Source organism: Lacerta agilis, chromosome 18 (assembly GCF_009819535.1).
Source record: "Lacerta agilis isolate rLacAgi1 chromosome 18, rLacAgi1.pri, whole genome shotgun sequence".
NCBI lineage: Eukaryota > Metazoa > Chordata > Lepidosauria > Squamata > Lacertidae > Lacerta > Lacerta agilis.
In genome coordinates, this window is record NC_046329.1 from 7932643 (window position 1) to 7952213 (window position 19571).

The 19571-nt window shown below is 48.3% G+C and overlaps 1 protein-coding gene across 1 annotated transcript in view; it reads right to left on the bottom strand.

The window, feature by feature from the left end:
• HCN2 (hyperpolarization activated cyclic nucleotide gated potassium and sodium channel 2) overlaps positions 1–19571 on the bottom strand; it is a 46241-nt gene that overhangs the window by 13883 nt on the left and 12787 nt on the right. The window contains exon 2 of the mRNA XM_033136903.1: positions 6536–6959. Coding sequence (XP_032992794.1) covers positions 6536–6959 — 424 coding nt within the window. The remainder of the gene's footprint in view (positions 1–6535; positions 6960–19571) is intronic.

The window sequence follows — 19571 nt, forward strand, 5'->3', positions numbered from 1 at the left end:
GTCCAGGGCGGCTGTCTACCAGCTCCATCTGGTACGCAGGATGAGACCCTCCCTTCCCGCAGACTGTCTCACCAGAGTGGTGCATGCTCTGGTTATCTCCCGCTTGGACTACTGCAATGCGCTCTATGTGGGGCTACCTTTGAAGGTGACCCGGAAACTAAAACTAATCCAGAATGCGGCAGCTAGACTGGTGACTGGGAGCGGCCGCCGGGACCATATAGCCGGTCCTGAAAGACCTCCATTGGCTCCCAGGATGTTTCCGAGCACAATTCAAAGTGTTGGTGCTGATCTTGAAAGCCCTAAACGGCCCTGTATACCTGAAGGAGCATCTCCACCCCCATCGTTCTGCCCAGACACTGAGGTCCAGCTCCGTGGGCCTTCTGGCAGTTCCCTCCCTGCGAGAAGCGAGGTTACAGAGAACCAGGCAGAGGGCCTTCTCGGTGGTGGCTCCCACCCTGTGGAACACCCTCCCACCAGATGTCAAGGAGATAAATAACAATATGACTATTAGAAGGCATCTGAAGGCAGCCCTGTTTAGGGAAGTTTTTAATGTTTGATGTTTTCTTGTGTTTATAATATTCTGTTGGGTGCCTGCCCAGAGTGGCTGGGGAAACCCAGCCAGATGGGCGGGGTATCAATAACAAATTATTGTTATTGTTATTATTGTTATTATTATTATTAATCTCCAGTTTGACAAGATCACTCTTCCTCCATGGCTGTGAGATTGCAAATGGTGAATACTGGCAATTATTCATTGGGACAGTGCGATTTTTGCTGCTATTGTCAAAGTTGCAGAACAAGAAAGCACAGGATGGAACAATGGAGAATTTCTGACACAAGCATGGGACGTCATCTCTGCCCAAAGCTTGATGGAGAACAGCAACAACCGGGAAAAGGTAAGACATAACATTTTACAAGGACAGGAAGCAATGTCATGGACAGAATAATTGCCACACACAGGAAGAACAAGGATATAGGTTTGAGTGCCTCACTTGTAGTTTTATAAATCGACATGAATGTGTCAACACGGATAGAAGTTGTTGTATATGGGATTATTATCTTGACTGGGAAGTAATTGGAATTAATAAGATTTTGGAACGCAGATATAAGGAAAATCATCAAACCATCAACTCTAGCACGTGGGGGGGGGAGGCACCTAAATTAATTAATTTGGTATTTGGAGAGAACTTTCTGACAGTAAGAAATTTGAAATGAAAGATAGAAAATCATAAGGAAGGTTTGAAGGAAGTCGGGGCCCTGAAAATCCAAAATGTATAATATAAGGGGAGATATTGCAATGGAAAGCATTAATGTAAAACTAATAAAAATGATATGTAAAAAGAAGTCAGCTTCCCACAGATCTTCTCCCGCCCCCCAAGTAAGACAAAGAGCTTAAACCTCTTTCCGCACCAGGAAAAACCAGTGCCAAAAGAGCTTTCAGGCTCTCTGCCTTGTTACCATTTATCTTGCAGAATTTCACCCAGAAATGGTTAAAAACACATGTGGGTCGCGCACTGTATTTTATCTGTTGTTTCATTTTGCCGCTTTCATTTGTGGAAGACGCCTTGAGTCCCCAGTCTGCGAAGAGGCGGGTTCGAAATATCGCTAACCGACTGAGCAGGAAGGTTGGGTGAGAGAGGAGGGCCTCTGGTATTCTTAGGAAGTAGAGGTGCCAGGAATTTGAACCCAGGGCTTTGCAGATGCCACAGAGAAATAAAACAGCTCCCCGCTTCCCAGAAGGAGTTAAGGCAGGATTCGAACTGGCGACCGCAACCATTTGCAGAGGGGGGGGGACTCTCTCTCACCTGCCCTGCGGACCACCAACGCTGCAGCTTGGATCGCAGGCTCCAGGCGGCATGGAAATTGCTCTCTCTGTGTGTGTGCGCGCGGAGGAAACGCAATCACAAAAGGCTCGTCGTTTGACGAGGGCGTATTAATTGTTCCAACATTCAATCTAGCGGGTAATTACAACTGGGGTCAGGGGAGAGACAAGGGCCTCTCCGCTGCGCGTGGCCTGCGTCGAGGGGGGAGCCGGCATGTGCCAGCTCGCAGCCGATGCACAGATGCTCCCCTCCCGGCGCAAATTACGACGCGGGGATGCAGAGGACAAAGAGAGAGAGAGAGCTGCAGTTTCAAGCGCCCCGGTGCGACTCATAGAATCCTAGAGTTGGAAGAGACCCCAAGGGCCATCCAGTCCAGCCCCCTGCCAAGCAGGAAACACCATCAAAGCATTCCTGACAGATGGCTGTCAAGCCTCCGCTTCAAGAACTCCAAAGAAGGAGACTCCACCACACTCCTTGGCAGCAAATCCCACTGTCCAACAGCTCTCACTGTCAGGAAGTTCTTCCTAATGTTTAGGTGGAATCTTCTTTCTTGTAGTTTGAATCCATTGCCCCGTGTCTGCTTCTCTGGAGCGGCAGAAAACAACCTTTCTCCCTCCTCTATAGGACATCCTTTTATATATTTGAACATGGCTATCATATCCCCCCTTAACCTTCTCTTCTCCAGGCTAAACATGCCCAGCTCCCTAAGCCGTTCCTCATAAGGCATCGTTTCCAGGCCTTGGACCATTTTGGTTGCCCTCTTCTGGACACGTTCCAGCTTGTGAGTATCCTTCTTGAACTCAGAGGAGGCTGGGCGACACCGAAGGACAGGGCAAAGGGGTTGACATGAGGCCGGGTCCACCTTTGGGGTTCTGCCTTGTCCCACTCCAGGCCAGTGGCTCCATAAACACACACCCTCCCTGGCTCCATAAACTCATCCCCTGTGCCCCCTACCCTACCAAAAGCATTTACAGTCGTACCTTGGATCTCAAACCCCTCAGCTCCCGAACGATCGAAACCCAGAAGTGACCGTTCCGCTTTGTGAACTACCGTATCTTCCGTCTATAAGACGTCCCCCCACAATGTATAAGACACCCCCTATTTGGGGGGACTCCGATTTAAGAAAATGGGGGGGGGAGATACTATCCTTGTGGTTAAACCACAGAGCCTAGGTCTTGCCGGTCAGAAGGTCGGCGGTTCGAATCTCCGCGACCATAGTGAGCTCCCGTTGCTCGGTCCCTGCTCCTGCCAACCTAGCAGTTCGAAAGCACAAAGTGCAAGTAGATAAATAGGTACCACTCTGGCGGGAAGGTAAACGGCGTTTCCGTGCGCTGCTCTGGTTCACCAGAAGCGGCTTAGTCATGCTGGCCACGTGACCCGGAAGCTGTATGCCAGCTCCCTCGGCCAGTAATGCGAGATGAGCGCCGCAACCTCAGAGTCGTCCGCGACTGGACCTACCGTCAGGGGTCCCTTTACTTTTATATGATTCCAAGTGCATCACACTCTACTCTCAAGTAAGTAACTATGTGTGCCAAATTGAAGCCCTTCATTTCTCTCCTTTTTTTTTATAACGGTCCCGGTTTCCTATTGCACAATTTCCCCGGGGGGCACCGTTAGGATCTTAGCTGCCCATGTCTTGTTCCTGCTTGTCACTTGTTGTAGTTTAAGGTGGCAAAACTGAAGATCTCTCCCTGTTAATGAGCGAGGAAGTGTCAAATCTTCGGGGAGGGGGGGGGAAAGGATGCAGAGGAGGAGGGAAATCGTAGACTTGCAGAAACCACGTGGCTTTCAGGACCACGGACAGAGGACTAGATTTGCCTCCAGGACAGAGATAAATTGGCTTCCATTCCTTCCACACACACACACACACACACACACCCAAATTACAAAAGCCTTGCATGTCAAGTATACTCCCAACATCCACTGTACACAGAAGACAATGTCAGGCGGATTTACAGCAAAAAAAACTTAAACAACTTAAACCATTCAAAGGCAGATCAAATGAAATCCGTGTCAACTTCAGAGGGGAAATAACACTCTCGGTTTTCCTTGTTTTCCTCCTCCCCTCCCCTCCCATCTATGGTTATAAATGGAAATTTGAATATAATCCAGATAACATTATAAGTAGCAGTGTAAAATGAAGTACTATGGAAACCACGGAGGTGGAGGGAAGTTTAGGGATTCAGGGAATCATATATATGTATAAAAATGATTATATTTGAATGCAAAAGATATTTGTAAAAACTGAATACACCCACCCACACCATATTTTTCCGTGTACAAGGTTTTATTCCTTAAACGTACAGTGGCACCTTGGTTTAAGAACCAGGGGTCAGCAAACTTTTTCAGCAGGGGGCCGGTCCACTGTCCCTCAGACCTTGTGAGGGGCCGGACTATATTTTGAAGAGGAAAAAAAATGAACGAATTCCTATGCCCCACAAATAACCCAGAGATGCATTTTAAATAAAAGGACACATTCTACTCATGTAAAAACATGCTGATTCCTGGACTGTCCGTGGGCCGGATTTAGAAGGCGATTGGGCGGCATCCGGCCCCTGGGCCTTAGTTTGGGGACCCCTGGCTTAGTTTATGAACAACTTGGATTAAGAACGCTGCAAACCCGGAAGTAGGTGTTTTGGTTTGTGAACTTTGCCTTGGAAGCAGAACATGTTTCGCTTCCTGTTGAGTGTAAATTGAGTCCCCCACTGCTATGGGAAAGCACGTCTTGGAAGAAGAAGAAGAAGAAGAAGAGGAGGAGGAGGAGGAGGAGGAGGAGGAGGAGGAGGAGTTTGGATTTGATATCCCGCTTTATCACTACCCGAAGGAGTTTCAAAGCGGCTCACATTCTCCTTTTCCCTTCCTCCCCCACAACAAACACTCTGCGAGGTGAGTGGGGCTGAGAGACTTCAGAGAAGTGTGACTACCCCAAGGTCACCCAGCAGCTGCATGTGGAGGAGCGGGGAAGCGAACCCGGTTCACCAGATTACGAGTCCACCACTCTTCACCACTACACCACACTGGCTCTTTAAGAACGCTTTGGTTTAAGAACGGACTTTCCTGAAAAGTGGGAAGGCCAGGCTGTCTCCATTTATTCAACCATATGTCTTTACCTACTAAGAGTAAAAGAGTAGACCTTTCGGAGCATCCATAGAACGACTTCAGCCTCTGTGGTCCATTAAGTGTGCACTAATGTTACCTATCAGGTATGGATGGAGCCAAAAGTTTCCATCTAGTCCAATATCCTGTTCTCACAGTGGCCAGTCAGATGCACTGAGGGGAAGCCTGAAAACAGGACACAACCACAGCACCAACTCTTCCCAGTTCCCAGCAACTGGTAGTGCCTCTGACGCTGCCACCATAATCCCATAGCCATTGACAGCCCTCTCCTCCTCCATGAATCTGCCCGATACTCTTTTAAAACCATCCAGGTTGGTTGCCGTCACTGCCTCCTGTAGCAGGGAGTTCCGTAGTTCGGCTATGCGCTGTGTGGAAAAGGGCTTCCCAAGGGAGCAGAAAAGTCTATTTATGTACACGGCTGTGTGATTGCTACTAGCCCAGAGATGGAAAGAAGAAATAAGTCCCTACCAGAGAAGAAAGGCAGATCAAGTTGATGGACTGTGCCAAAACGGCAAAGATGACCGGAAGAATCAGAAACCAGGAAGACCAAAAATTTAATAAGGAACGGGGTGGGGGATTTATAATCTATCTTAAAAACCATTGTAAACAGTTAAAATCATTAGTGGGACTGGAATAGCACTTGAATGGTGAATTTTGGACATAATGGAGATGCCAAAGATTTGGATCATTACAAAAGATGCAGGAGGAAAGGACCCACAAAGGGGAGGAGGGAAGTCCAGGAGATTCTGTAGAATCTCGTTTCTATATTGTATGCTGATATGTTGTTGTAAAATTTTAATTTGAAAAACCGAAAATAAATACATTTTCAGAAAGAGAAAGAGAAAAAGAACTTCCTTGTTCTGGGCTCAATCCAAATTTTGGTTCCCAGAACAAAACAAAACAAATATCAGACCAACAACCCCCTACCACAAACATGCTTCAAAGGCCATAGGATGTTTCAAAGGCCTGGTTATATAGAAACATTTATGCCTGGAGCCTAAAGATATGTTAATGAAGGTGCCAAGTGAGCCTCCCTGGAGCCACAGCACTGAAAGACCATCGCGGAGCTCTCCGTGGTCCTGAATGATGACTGTGCTCTCCGTGGTATCGAAAGACCACATGAAACTCTCCATTGTGCTGAATGACCACTTGGAGCTCTCCATGGTATTGAAACACAATCTCAAATTCCTTCATAACACTGAATGGCCACTCCAGAGCTCTCCACGGCACTGCATGGCTTGCCTGATCTCCCCACCTACCTGGGAGCATAGCTGTCAACCCTCCCTCTTTTTGCCTTCCCTTCTGGGGGGGGGGTGTCAACCTTCCCCCTATTCCAGCTATGGTTGGAATAAGGGAATTTCCCGCAAAAAAGGGGAAAGGTTGACAGCTATGCTTGGGAGCTCTCTGAGCTTCAGGGAAACAACTACCCCAAGCTCAGAGCTCTCCATGGTGCTGAAAGACTACAGGACCACAACTCCTATCATCCTTGACCACTGGCCTCACCGGCTGCTGCTGAAGGAAGCTGCAGTCCAGCAAGATCGGAGGGGGGGAGGGCAATGGGTTAAGGAAGGCCGCAAATGAATAAACAACCCTACCTCCTCCCATTGGTGAATGTAACGGATGAGCCTCGAAAGACGAAGCAGCCGCAAGAGGCTGAGGATCTTGGTGAAGCGGACGATGCGCAGAGCCCGGGCGGTCTTGTAGACCTCCGAGTCGATGCCCTTCTCCACAATGAGGAAAATATAATCCACAGGGATGGAGGAGACCAAGTCCACCACGAACCACGTCTTGAGGTACTTCTTCTTGATGCGCTCCGGGTCCAGGATGATCTCCGTGTTGTCCTCAATGACGATCCCCGTCCGGAAGTTCATCACCAGGTCCATGAGGAAGAAGGTGTCAGAGACCACGTTGAACACGATCCAGGGAGCCGTGGTCTCGTCCTTGAAGAAGGTGATGCCAACGGGGATGATGATAAGGTTCCCCACCATGAAGAGAAGCATGGTGAAGTCCCAGTAGAACCTACAGAGGGAAGGGGAAAAGACGTCTTAGGAACACAGGAGCCAGCCAAACAGCGAGTGTCATAGACTAATTGGATGCAACATCAGAAACCAACTGAGGAACCCCCTGGGGAAGAAGGCTCAGAGCCAGGGGCTGCGCGTTTCCGCTATGTAAATAAAACGTGTGTGAATTGCATAGAAATCGTTACAAAAAATGATTGCCGAGTACCTGCAGTTATATTATCTGTTAATATTATTGTTGTTGTTTATCACCGCTTGGGACACTGGTGGCGCTGTGGTCTATACCCCTGATGCTCTTGGGCTTGCCGATCAGAAGGTCGGCGGTTCGAATCCCTGCAACGGGGTAAGCCCCCGTTGCTCTGTCCCAGCTCCTGCCAACCTAGCAATTCGAAAGCACGCCGGCACAAGTAGATAAATAGGTACCACTGCAGCGGGGAGGTAAACGGCGTTTCCGTGCGCTCTGGCTTCCGTCACGGTGTCCCGTTGCGCCTGAAGCGGTTTAGTCCTGCTGGCCACATAACCCGGAAAGCTGCCTGCGGGCAAACGCCGGCTCCCTCGGCCTGAAAGTGAGATGAGCGCCGCAACCCCAGAATCGCCTTTGACTGGACTTAATCATCCAGGGGTGCTTTACCTTTTACCTTACCTTATTTATCATCATTATTTAGCATTACCTGATATTTTCAGAAGGTAAAATTAAAACGCTTTGGTTTCCCCAGAGAAGTTTATGTGCTTCTTCGCCAAACATATACAGTGGTACCTAGGGTTACAAACGCTTCAGGTTACAGACTCCGCTAACCCGGAAGTAGTACCTCGGGTTAAGAACTTTACCTCAGGATGAGAACAGAAATCGTGTGGCTGCCGCGGGAGGTCCCATTAGCTAAAGTGGTACCTCTGGTTAAAAACAGTTTCAGGTTAAGAACGGACCTCCGGAACGAATTAAGTTCATAACTAGGGGTACCACTGTACTTGCCAAGCTGAACGTTGTCCAATCACACAAAAATAATACCAGATTTGAACCCCTCACACCCCAAAAAAACCTGTTTTTAAGACACCTTGCTGAAGAAAGTTGAAAGAACTAACTTTCACCCCCTTAAAATGACACGCCGTGCTCTTATACTGTAGTTTAGCAGCGATTGAAGTGATACCCATTCAGTTCAGGAAAGAAGACAGATCTGAACTTTGAACACCCTGATCATAATCATAGGTGCCAACTCCCTGGGGCCCTGGGAGCACCCACAAAATTCCCCATGAAACGGCCGGGCACCCACAAATTTTGGTGCCAGGGCTGTGCACTCTGCATGGCACCCCCGGCCCCGGACACCCATAGTTGCCGGACGAAGCTGGAACCCCTGGTGACCATCATGTAACCCTGGATATATGTAAAAGATCTGCAGCACAAAAATAAGGCACATCTTTCAGGGGAAGGGGCACGGGTGGCGCTGTGGGTTAAACCACAGAGCCAAGGGGCTTGCTGATCAGAAGGTCGGCGGTTCGAATCCCCGCAATGACGGGGTGAGCTCCCGTTGCTCGGTCCCTGCTCCTGCCAACCTAGCAGTTCGAAAGCACGTCAAAAGTGCAAGTAGATAAATAGGTACCGCTCCGGGGGGAAGGTAAAAGGCGTTTCCATGTGCTGCTCTGGTTCGCCAGAAGCAGCTTAGTCCTGCTGGCCACATGACCCGGAAGCTGGACGCCGGCTCCCTCGGCCAGTGAAGCGAGATGAGCGCCGCAACCCCAGAGTCAGACACGACTGGACCTAATGGTCAGGGGTCCCTTTACCCTTAACTTTTCAGGGGAAGGAGAGGGGAGTTGGCTCCTGCGCCCCCCCCAGCTCACCCACGCACCCTTCCTCCCTGATCCCCACCAGCCATGCGACTCAAACCATCAGTGACCTTCCTCGAGAGCCTGCAAGGTCGGGCCAGGCAGCATGCAGCAATTTGGAGATCGCTGTGCATTGCCGCTCAAGATTAAACGCAGCAACACCTGGCTTCTTCACCAGTCAGACTCATCTCTGTCTCCTGGTCCCCCTCCTCTCCTGCCTCTGATTCCGGACTGCTCTCTGCCACAGACTCTCCCCTCTCACTAAACCCTGTCCCCTCTTCGGTTTCCAATGCCTTCTCCTCCCAGTCTTCTCCCTCTGACCACTCGTCGTGTCCCACCACTACTTCCCGGGCTCTGAGCCTTCTTCCCCGGGGGGTTCCCTTGGGGGGTTCCCCAGCTGTTGCCCACCCACCACTCCTCTGCCTCCAGCAGTCCCGTGACACAAGGGGCTCTTGCACTAGCAGATGGGCGAGTTGTAGCACGGTGTGACCGAAAAACGCAGCACAGCAACTGCATGGAAACCTGTTGCAGAACCAACCTCCCAGCCAACGCTATTGCATAACAACATTCCCCCCCCACCCCCGAGTTATACTGCTAAGTGAATTAACTCTGTACTCCATGCTTAGGCACCCGCTTCCGGGATGAAGCTCTACCGCACCACTTTTAAACAGCAAGGGCTTCCCGGGAAACTGTAGTTTGCTAAGGGCGCAGCGAATTGTTAGAAGAACACACACCACACCCCCGCTCCATCTCCGCCACTGAGCTATCTTTCCCAAAGTTCCCCACGAACAGGGATTATTTGAGAATCGTGGCTCTGAGGAGGGGGAATTAGGGGGTTCTCCTAACGATTCGCAGCACCCACAATGAACTACAGTTCCCAGGATTTGGGGTGGGGTGGGGTGGGGAAAGCCATGACTGCTTAAAATGGTGCAATGCTGCTTTAAATACACAGTGCAGATGGAGCTTCAGTTGGATTCAGTTATTTTTAAAAGCCGGGGCAGAGTCTTAAGAAACAGCGAGTGGGGGGACAATTCTCTCCAGGGGTTGTAGACCCATCACTTGGAGACAGTAAACTGGGTAGAAAAGGAGAGAGGGAGCCATGTTTGACTCCTGACCTTAATCCAATGACAGCGTTTTGGGAGCAGAGGGTTGCCGTGGCAACTGCCTGTGATGTCACAGCCGCGCAATTTTGACTTCAGGGATGCTGTGCTGGCTCCTGGTGTATCCTTCAACTCTCCCTAGCGACTGCAGCAAAGACTGAACCAAAAAAAATCACCAGAGAGAGAGAGAGAAAGAGAGAGAGAGAGAGAGAGAGAGAGAGAGCGGGAGGGAGGGAGAAAGGCGAGCTGGCCAGCCGTATTATGAAGAAAACTGAAGGGCATTTACGTATTTTTGTTTTTTTTAAGCATCCCAGAGTAGCGTAAGGTCCCCAAAACACACGGCACTAAAGGAAAGAGGAGGGGGGAGGGAAGAGGAAAAAAAGCAAACTCAAGACACCGGTTCTTCGGTGTTAAGGTTTCTCCCAATAACCAGCTGGAATGGAAAGTTTCAAGAGCCAAAGATTAACAGCTGGAGTTTCCCTTGGGGGGGGGAGAGTCATGGGAGTTATAGTTTGTTCAGGGTGCTGCAAGTTGTTAGGAAACTGTAAGAATTGACTTCTTACTCTGTTCAATCATTGATTCAACTGACCAAAGCATTAAGAAACCCCAGCCAAAGTACAGAAACAAGAACTTAACATGCTCCTATAACAAACCCAAACCGCCCCAGAGATGAGCACCGGAGACCACAGGCACGCTTCCAAATTTAGGGGCAAAGGATAAATGGAAATTTTAAGAAGTGATCCAGCCCTGCTTTCTGCATTAACTACAAGCAGATTTCTAGCTACTGGCCCTGAAGCCCATTTACAGATGGGGAAAACTGAGGCACCCTGCGCTGCCAGCATTGAGAGGTTATACCCAGAACCAGATGTCGTCCATGGAGATTCTGGTCTCGGTTCTCCAAACACCCCTCCCGTTTTTATTTCTTATGCCCGCCGACAGCGGTACCTCTCTCTCTCTCTCAACAAAAGGCAGGCCGGCCAATCCACAGGGGCTTTTTGTTATTTAATACAGCGTCCCACTGCACCAGCGCCAGGCAAAAAATAGCAAGCCTCATCTTTGAAGGGGGTGGCCCGTAATGGCTATGTTTTGTCCTTGGCTGGCTGCAGCCGGCCGGCCAGCTTTGCCTCCCTCTCCTCTCTCTCTCTCTCTCTCTCTTCCCCACCTCCCCAGTTTGTAAACTGACCCCAATTCTCGTCATCTGCTGCAAAATGTCCTCGTGGCTATTTGGGATGCAGAGCTGCAGAGATTGGGGAGGGGGGGCGCAGCGGAGAAGGAGGAGGGCCGGAGATGGATGGAGGATAGAACAGGAACATGCACAGAGAGAGAGAGGCAGCTGCCAGCGGAGGGTTTGAGCAGCAGACTGGTGGGGGGGGCGAAAGTGGGGGGGGGAGCCACAGCCAATTAAAAGCATGTCATCATTCCTTGAAGGAGAACTACCGGATTTTTCCGTGGAGAACACGCCACCATGTACAAGACGACCCCTATTTTTTGGGACCGCCAAAAAAAAAAAATTGAGAGGAGGAAATTGAAGTTGTTGAGCTTCTTTTGGAGGGAAGTTGCCCAGAGTTATTGAGCTTTTTTGGGGGGGGGGGACTGCCGGCAATCGCTCTACAGCCTCCCGCCACTGCAAATCGCAGCACGCATCAAGGCGGCCAGTGAGCATTCAGACCCAAAAGCCTACCCAACGCAGCCACAGCCGATTGCACACATGCCTTGCCGCAGCCGTAAATCAACGTCTGCAGGCCTTGCTGCAGCAACCAATCACACGCACAAGGTAAAGGGTAAAGGGACCCCTGACCGTTAGGTCCAGTCGCGGACGACTCTGGGGTTGCGGCGCTCATCTCGCGTTACTGGCCGAGGGAGCCGGCGTACAGCTTCCAGGTCATGCGGCCAGCATGACTAAGCCGCTTCTGGCGAACCAGAGCAGCGCACGGAAACGCCGTTTACCTTCCCGCTGGAGTGGTACCTACTTATCTACTTGCACTTTTGACGTGCTTTCGAACTGCTAGGTAGGCAGGAGCAGGCCTATAGAGCGAGATGAGCGCCGCAACCCCAGAGCCGTCTGCGGCTGGACCTAACGGTGAGGGGTACCTTTACCTTTACGCTGGACCCTCTTCTTGCCAGAGACCAGGGTGCAAACAGCAATATGAATGATGAAATATGAAATCTCGCTGGCCACAGATCTCAGAGACTGCACTTGGCGGGGGGAGAAGAGACAAGAGGCCGTCACCCGGGGACAGTTGCGTAGCTGGGCTATTAAAATATACATTTCGGGGAAATAAAAATAGGATGCCCGGAGGGGAACAGAGGGGTGGGGGTGGGGGCAGAGATCTTGGCTCTCCTTCAAAAAAAAGGGATCAAAAAACCCCAGGCGGATCAGAAGTGATGGACTCAGAGGTAGAAGAATCTGGTAAGAGCAGGAGGAGGGGCGGGGAGAGAGAGATGTTTGCTTGGTATCCTATTTCAGTCCGCTCGAATTCCAGTTGCCAAGCAGCCACCAAGGGGAGAAGGCCTTTCAGACCCCGGCTTGCCGTGGCAGCTGGAGTACCGCAATGCGCTCTTCGCGGGGCGTCCCTTGGAAACGTCCGCCTGTGCCGAATCCTGCAGTCAAAACGATGACCGGTGGAAACGATCGAATCACTCTATCACCCTCTATTTTGCTACTGGGCTCATTTCTGGGTGCAATTCGCAGCGTTCTTTATTCCCTCCGAAGCTCTAGTGCCAAAAGATCATTGAGGGATCTCCTTCCTGTTAATTTTACAGTTTAATATCCCACATATCAATCATAAAAAAGGAAAAGAATAACAAAAATCTGAATATCCCCACCACCACCACCCTATGACTTCCCTCAACTTCCCCTTTCGGCACTTAAAAATTTGCCGCTTCTGCTTAATTTATTTTTCCTTATTCTGTTAATCTTTAAATTAAATGCTCTTTCCAATCATGTCTTGCCCCTTAATTAATTTCCAAATTGCTACTTCTTAATCTTTACATTTGTTTTCTTAGTTGTGAGTGTTTACTCAAATCCTGCTAATGAGTCCAATTCTTTACAACGTTCCTGTAGATACAGCATCAACGGTTCCCGGTCTTTTTTTAAAGTCTCTGTTGTCTGTCATTGTCTCGAAGTCTTCCTGTGAGTTTTAGCCATTTCTGCGTATTCCATAAGTTTAACTTTCCATTCTTCTTTTGCTGGTATCTTGTCGTCTTTCCATTTTGGGGCTAGGAAGATCCTAGCTGCTGTTGTAGCATACACAAGAATAGCTTCTTCTGTTCTTTTGGCAATTCCTGTCCTTTAATAGGGACGCGGGTGGCGCTGTGGGTTAAACCACAGAGCCTAGGGCTTGCCGATCAGAAGGTCAGCGGTTCGAATCCCCGCGACGGGAGTGAGCTCCCGTTGCTCGGCCCCTGCTCCTGCCCACCTAGCAGTTCGAAAGCACGTCAAAGTGCAAGTAGATAAATAGGTACCGCTCCGGCGGGAAGGTAAATGGCGTTTCCGTGCACTGCTCTGGTTCGCCAGTAGCGGCTTAGTCATGCTGGCCACATGACCCGGAAGCTGGACGACGGCTCCCTCGGCCAGTAAAGTGAGATGAGCGCCGCAAACCCAGAGTAGTCCGCGACTGGACCTAATGGCCAGGGGTCCCTTTACTTTTACCTTTATCCCTATAATCCCCAAGAGAAAGGCTTCTGGTTGTTGTTTTTACAAACCTTCTTTTAAACATCCTTTGTATTTCATTGCATATCATTTTCCAGCAAGCCTTAACCTTACTACAAGACCATCGCATATGATAAAAAGAACCTTTTCCCTATAATACCTTGTCCTATAATACCAAACAAAAAGGCCTCTGGCTTTTTAACAAAAGTTATCTTCTTCAGTTCATTATAAATGATTTCCCAATAATTTTGGATTACTTTACAACTCCACCACATATGGTAAAACAGGAATATTGTTGTTACAGGTAGGTAGCCGTGTGGCCTGCCATAGTCAAAACAAAATAAAAATAATAAAAATCCTTCCAGTTGCACCTTAGAGGACCAACTAAGTTTGTTCTTGCTATGAGCTTTCGTGTGCTGTATCAGCTGCTATAGCTCTCTCGAACATCCCAAGGGCCCCTCTTCCCCTGTCTCAAGGCACACAGATCACCTTCTCCCTTTCAGGAAGCTTTTACCACTATTGCTATTTTTTAAAAAAATAAGAATTTATTGGATTTTAATAATAAACACACATATAATACAAACACTACAAAAACTGCAAAACAAAGTACACACAAACAAAACACGTATTTATCCATCCTTATCCTCTTATAATCCTTAGTTTGGGACTTCCTCACGTCCTCTCTTCTGCGTTCATTTCTAGCCTTCTTCAGTAACTTTGTAACATTATAAAATCTTCTTTCTCACACCTAAACTTAATCTTACAGCCATAAACCTCAAACCTCAAATCTTATTCTTATCAAACTAAACATTACATTACATAACTCAACCTCTTATATCCTCTTAATTTAACTTCTAATACTGTAGCCTATATATCAACTATTGCTATTTTTAAGTCGTTAAGCCTCATTTACTGAGCAGCGTTCTCAGTTCTCATGTGGGATATGTAATCGTTTTAACGATGCGGGTGACAGGCCGATAGCCATACACGGTCTTCACTTCAGACGCAAAAGGTCCTGGTCAAAACATCAGCCGCGCTGTGAATTTCCCGCTTGGCTTCCAAGGGTTGCCCCAGGAGCAGTGCGCTGCAGTAGCCCAGCTTCAATTATTTGCACAGGTTTTCCGTGATCCATAAAACTAAGCCCCGTACCACCGACATTTTTCTCCTTACAACATCGCTCGCGTCCCTCTGTTCTGTGGTGCTGTGCACCACTCAGAACCCTTTGAAAATATTTGCATCTTTAGAAAATACTTTTAAGTGGATAACAATGTTGTTGGACCACAAATCCCATCAACCCAGAGTCCATTTGGCGGAGGCTGATGAGAACTTATGTCAAACAACTTCTGGAGGGCACTGGGATAACTTAAAAACATAGCCCGTGTCAAAATTCTACAAATCCTACATTGTCTCCAAGTACATTTCTGAGCACAATTCAAAATGTTGGTGCGGACCTTCAAAGCCCCAAACGGCCCAGTATCCCTGAAGCAGCGTCTCCATCTCCATTGTCCAGCCCACACACTGAGGTCCAGCTCTGAGGGTCTTCTGGCGGTTCTCGCCCTGCGAGAAGTGAGGTTACAGGGAACCAGGCAGAGGGCCTTCTCGGTGGTGGCGCGCTCCCTGTGGAACGCCCTCTCATCAGATGTCAAGGAAATAAACAACTCTCTGACTTTCAGAAGACATCTGAAGGCAGCCTTGTTTAGGAGGCTGATTGCCGAAGAATTGATGCTTTTGAATTATGGTGCTGGAGGAGACTCTTGAGAGTCCCATGGACTGCAAGAAGATCAAACCTCTCCATCCTTAAAGAAATCAGCCCTGAGTGCTCACTAGAAGGACAGATCCTGAAGTGAGGCTTTGGCCACCTCATGAGAAGGGAAGACTCCCTGGAAAAGACCCTGATGTTGGGAAAGATGGAGGGCACAAGGAGAAGGGGACGACAGAGGATGAGATGGTGGGACAGTGTTCTCGAAGCTACTAACATGAGTTTGGCCAAACTGCAAGAGGCAGTGAAGGATAGGCGTGCCTGCCGTGCTCTGGTCCATTGGGTCACGAAGAGTCGGACACGACTGAATGACTGAACAACAACAACAAATGTTTGCCTAAAGAAAAAAGTTTTAGCAGGCACCAAAAAGAGGCAGGGAGGGAGTTTGAAAGTGAAAAGATGGATGTTTCAGATTCCTGCATCGCAGGGGGTTGAACTAATGACTCTCATGGTCCCTTTCCAACTTTATGATTCTATGGCCAGCCAGTTTTCAGGTCACCACCCCGTGAGGTTTTGTAGGGTCCAGGGTCATGGGTAAAACTTGCCCCGCCGTGCCGATTTACGTCCAAGGTCTTTGCTTCGGATCCAGAAAGTGATCCTGAAATGCTCTTTAATGCTCCACACTTTATAAATGATTCAGAGCTGAACACTCCTCTCTCCAAAGCCATTTGGAAATCTGTTCAGACGGGAGAGACAGCCCAAATGGGGTGTGCGAGACAGAGAGAGAGAGAGAGCACACTCCATTCATTTGCAAATCACACAAGGAAGGAAGGTCGGAGGGGCTGGTCCACAATGCGCAGGAAATGGGAACGTCTCAGCTAAAGAGGGGTCTTCTTCCCTTACGTACTGGCTAGAGCAGGGGTCCCCAAACTAAGGTCCGCGGGCCGGATACGGCCCAAGCGAGCCAATTATCCGGCCCATGACAACCCTCGCTGCCCGCTGCTTGCTCTTACCGGCGTGGCACGGCGCGGCTGCCCATCTCCAGGTAGGCGCGGCACCGGAAATAGTTTGCACGCATGCGCAAGCATCATTTCCGGCGCACTTCCGAGTCTGCGGAGGCCTGTGCCACACCGCACAAGCTATTTCTGGTGCTCTGCTGCCCTGGAAGTGTGCCGGAAATGACGCTTGTGCATGCGCGCAAGGTATTTTCAGCGCCGCGCCGACCCGGAAAAAGCATGTGCGCGCATGTATGGGCATGCGCTCCCCTGCCCTCCGGCCCACCCCGCGATCAGCGCCGGAGGAACCGGCCCAAGGCCAGGTAAGTTTGCCAACCCCTGGGCTAGAGTGTTGAGCGAGGGCTGTGGAGCGCCGGATTCAAATCTCCCACTCAGCCCTGGAGCTCAGTGGGCAGCCTTGTACACAAAATAACGAATAAATAAATATTAAAGGGAGTCTGATACCGAGTAGAATATATGTACAGTAGTACCTTCGTTCCCAAACTTAATTCGTTCCGGAAGTCCGTTCCAAAACCAAGCGTTCCAAAACCAAGGCGCGCTTTCCATAGAAAGTAATGCAAAACGGATTATTCCGTTCCAGACTTTTAAAAACATCCCTAAAACGGCAACCTAACATGAATTTTGCTATCTAACGAGACCGTCGAGCCATAAAATGAAAGCAAGAAACAATGTACTGTGGGCACACAATCAATCCATCAGTACCTGAACTGGGTTCCACACAGTCGCAAAAACAAAATGAGCCGCAAAACAAAACGTAAAATAATAGTGAAAAACAGATGCACCTCAGAAACAGAAGCGTAAAACTCAAAACTGAACACATCTGGCTACTGATAAAAGTTTGCACCCTGGAACACTTACTTCTGGGTTTGCAGTGTTTGGGTTCCAAGTTGTTTTGAGTACCAAGGAATTTGAGAACCAAGTAAGATTATAAATAAGATTAAAATAGTTAAATAAGTGTTTAAATGTAAGGTAGGTTTCTTCTTCTTCTTTTTTCTTTGTTGTCTTAGGTGTGTTTTTATGTATTGTATTAGTTTTCTTTTGTCTTGTATTTTGTAGGTTGTATTGTATTGTGTATGTATTCTTTTTCTTGTGTTTTGTTCAAATACCAATAAATTTCTTTTTTTTAAAAAGAGAGAACCAAGGTACCGCTGTATATGAAACAAAATAAAAAATAAAATAAAATTGGAATTTTTTAATTTTAATTTTTTATTTTGTTTTGACTATGGCAGACCAACACGGCTACCTACCTGTTAACTGTATCTGAAGTTCGTTTTCAGCACCACGGACAGCACCCCGAGGAATAAGGATTTCTGACGGCTGGGGTTCGGCTGATAACTGCTCCTTTGCAATGTCCCAAATCTCCCCGCTTTCAACCATTTTGGGGGGGGAGCGGGTTTTAGGGACAGTCCACGCCCCCACAAAAAAATTCAAGGTGCTTTTCACCATTTGGCGGTCGATTACAAGCACAGCGCAATCCCGTTTACTCAGAAGTCAAGCCCCACTAAATTCAACGGGACTTACACACTTGTAAGCGCATTTCAAACCGCGGCCGTAACAAACGGCGCTTCCCCCAAACCGCCCTTTCTCCGAGGAGTTCGGAGGACACCGTACACTGCCCTTCCCCTCATTTTATTTCCCCTTTATTTATTGTCCTTTATGTCTCAAAAAGCAGAGTCTATTTCTGCACATTTAAGTGCTTTAGATAGGAATTCACAACTGTAATCCTAAAACAAACCAACAAACCAACCCAGACTTGGTGGAAGGTGTTTTCCCAGGTGTAACTTCAGCGACACGCAAATCCGGCGTGCCTCTGAGCATGTGCGGAGTCCCTTACCATCACCACAGCCTGCCTACCCAAGTCCAGGGATGGAAGGGGACAGAATAAGTTTTTAAACTGATGAAAAGGCAGCCCCATGTCGAGCGCATGGCAGTAGTCCAAGCGAGAGAAAACCAGAGCATGCACCACTCTGGTGAGACAGTCTGCAGGCAGGGAGGGTCTCATCCTGCGTACCAGATGGAGCTGCCCTGGACACAGAATGGACCTGCGCCTCCATGGACAGCTATGAGTCCAAAATGAGCCCCCAGGCTGCGCACCTGGTTCTTCTGGGGCACAGCCACCCCATTCAGGATCCTGTCCCCCCCCCCAAAAAAAGACAGTGCTTCTATCTTCTCAGGTTTAACCTCAATCTGTTAGCCGCGATCCATCCTCCAACTGCCGCCATAGCTGATGAAAACCCCAAAGTTGAGATTGTTAATTTGGGGTTCTCATCAGCTGCACGCCATAATCATCACAATTATAACAAATAAAGGCTTGACACATATCTCGCTTTGCGTGTCATGAGTCTATCTCATATATTAGTTTCACCTAATTGAATTACTGAAAGAAATGAACCTTTCCACGATATTCCAATTTTTCGAGTTTCACCTGTGTGCAAATCTGCATGTGCAAATGGCTATTAGGTCCATCAATGACCATATAGCATATATTCAACACAAAAAACACAGACAATTTGTTGTTGACAAAGGACAGCTGGACATATAAAGGGCCCTGTTACCTTCAGTTGCTTAGGGCCTCATCAAACCTAAATCTGCCCCTGATCTTGATATAATTTCTTCACTATGGTGAATGATTTTTCCCCTCCTGTACCCATCCGTCATATCCCTGGTTGCTTCAAAACTAATCCCCTATCGGTTTCTGACAAGGATAATGCCAGGAACCTCTTTATCAGAAGGTTATCGCAGCGCTATTAAGAGCGGAGGAGGCAAGATGCTGTCGCACCGCGTTTTCCCGTTGCTGTTAAAAACCCAACCGTTTGATAAGAGGGCAAGCGATTGTTCCCCATTCAAAAAAGGTGTAGGCATGTCCCAGAGGATAAACTAGTAACCCTCAACCACCCAATATCGACCCAAGAGATTGAGGATGCAATTAAGAACATGCAACTAGGAAAGGCACCAGGACCAGATGGACTAACAGCAAAGTTTTATAAGACTCTTAAAGATTGGCTTTCGCAGCCTTTGAAAGAAGTTTGCAACAAAATATTGGAAGGAGATAGGGCGCCAGAGACGTGGAAAGAAGCCTTTATCACACTGATCCCAAAACCAGATACAGATAGAATGCAAATGAAAAATTATCGTCCAATTTCCCTTTTGAATGTGGATTATAAAATTTTTGCAAATGTTATGGCTACAAGATTAAAAAGAGTGCTGAAAGATTATATACATAAAGATCAAGCGGGTTTCCTTCCAGGAAGACAAATAAGCAACAATACAAGAATTATTGTGGACATTCTAGAAAAACTGGAAAGAAACATAAATACAGAGGCAGCAC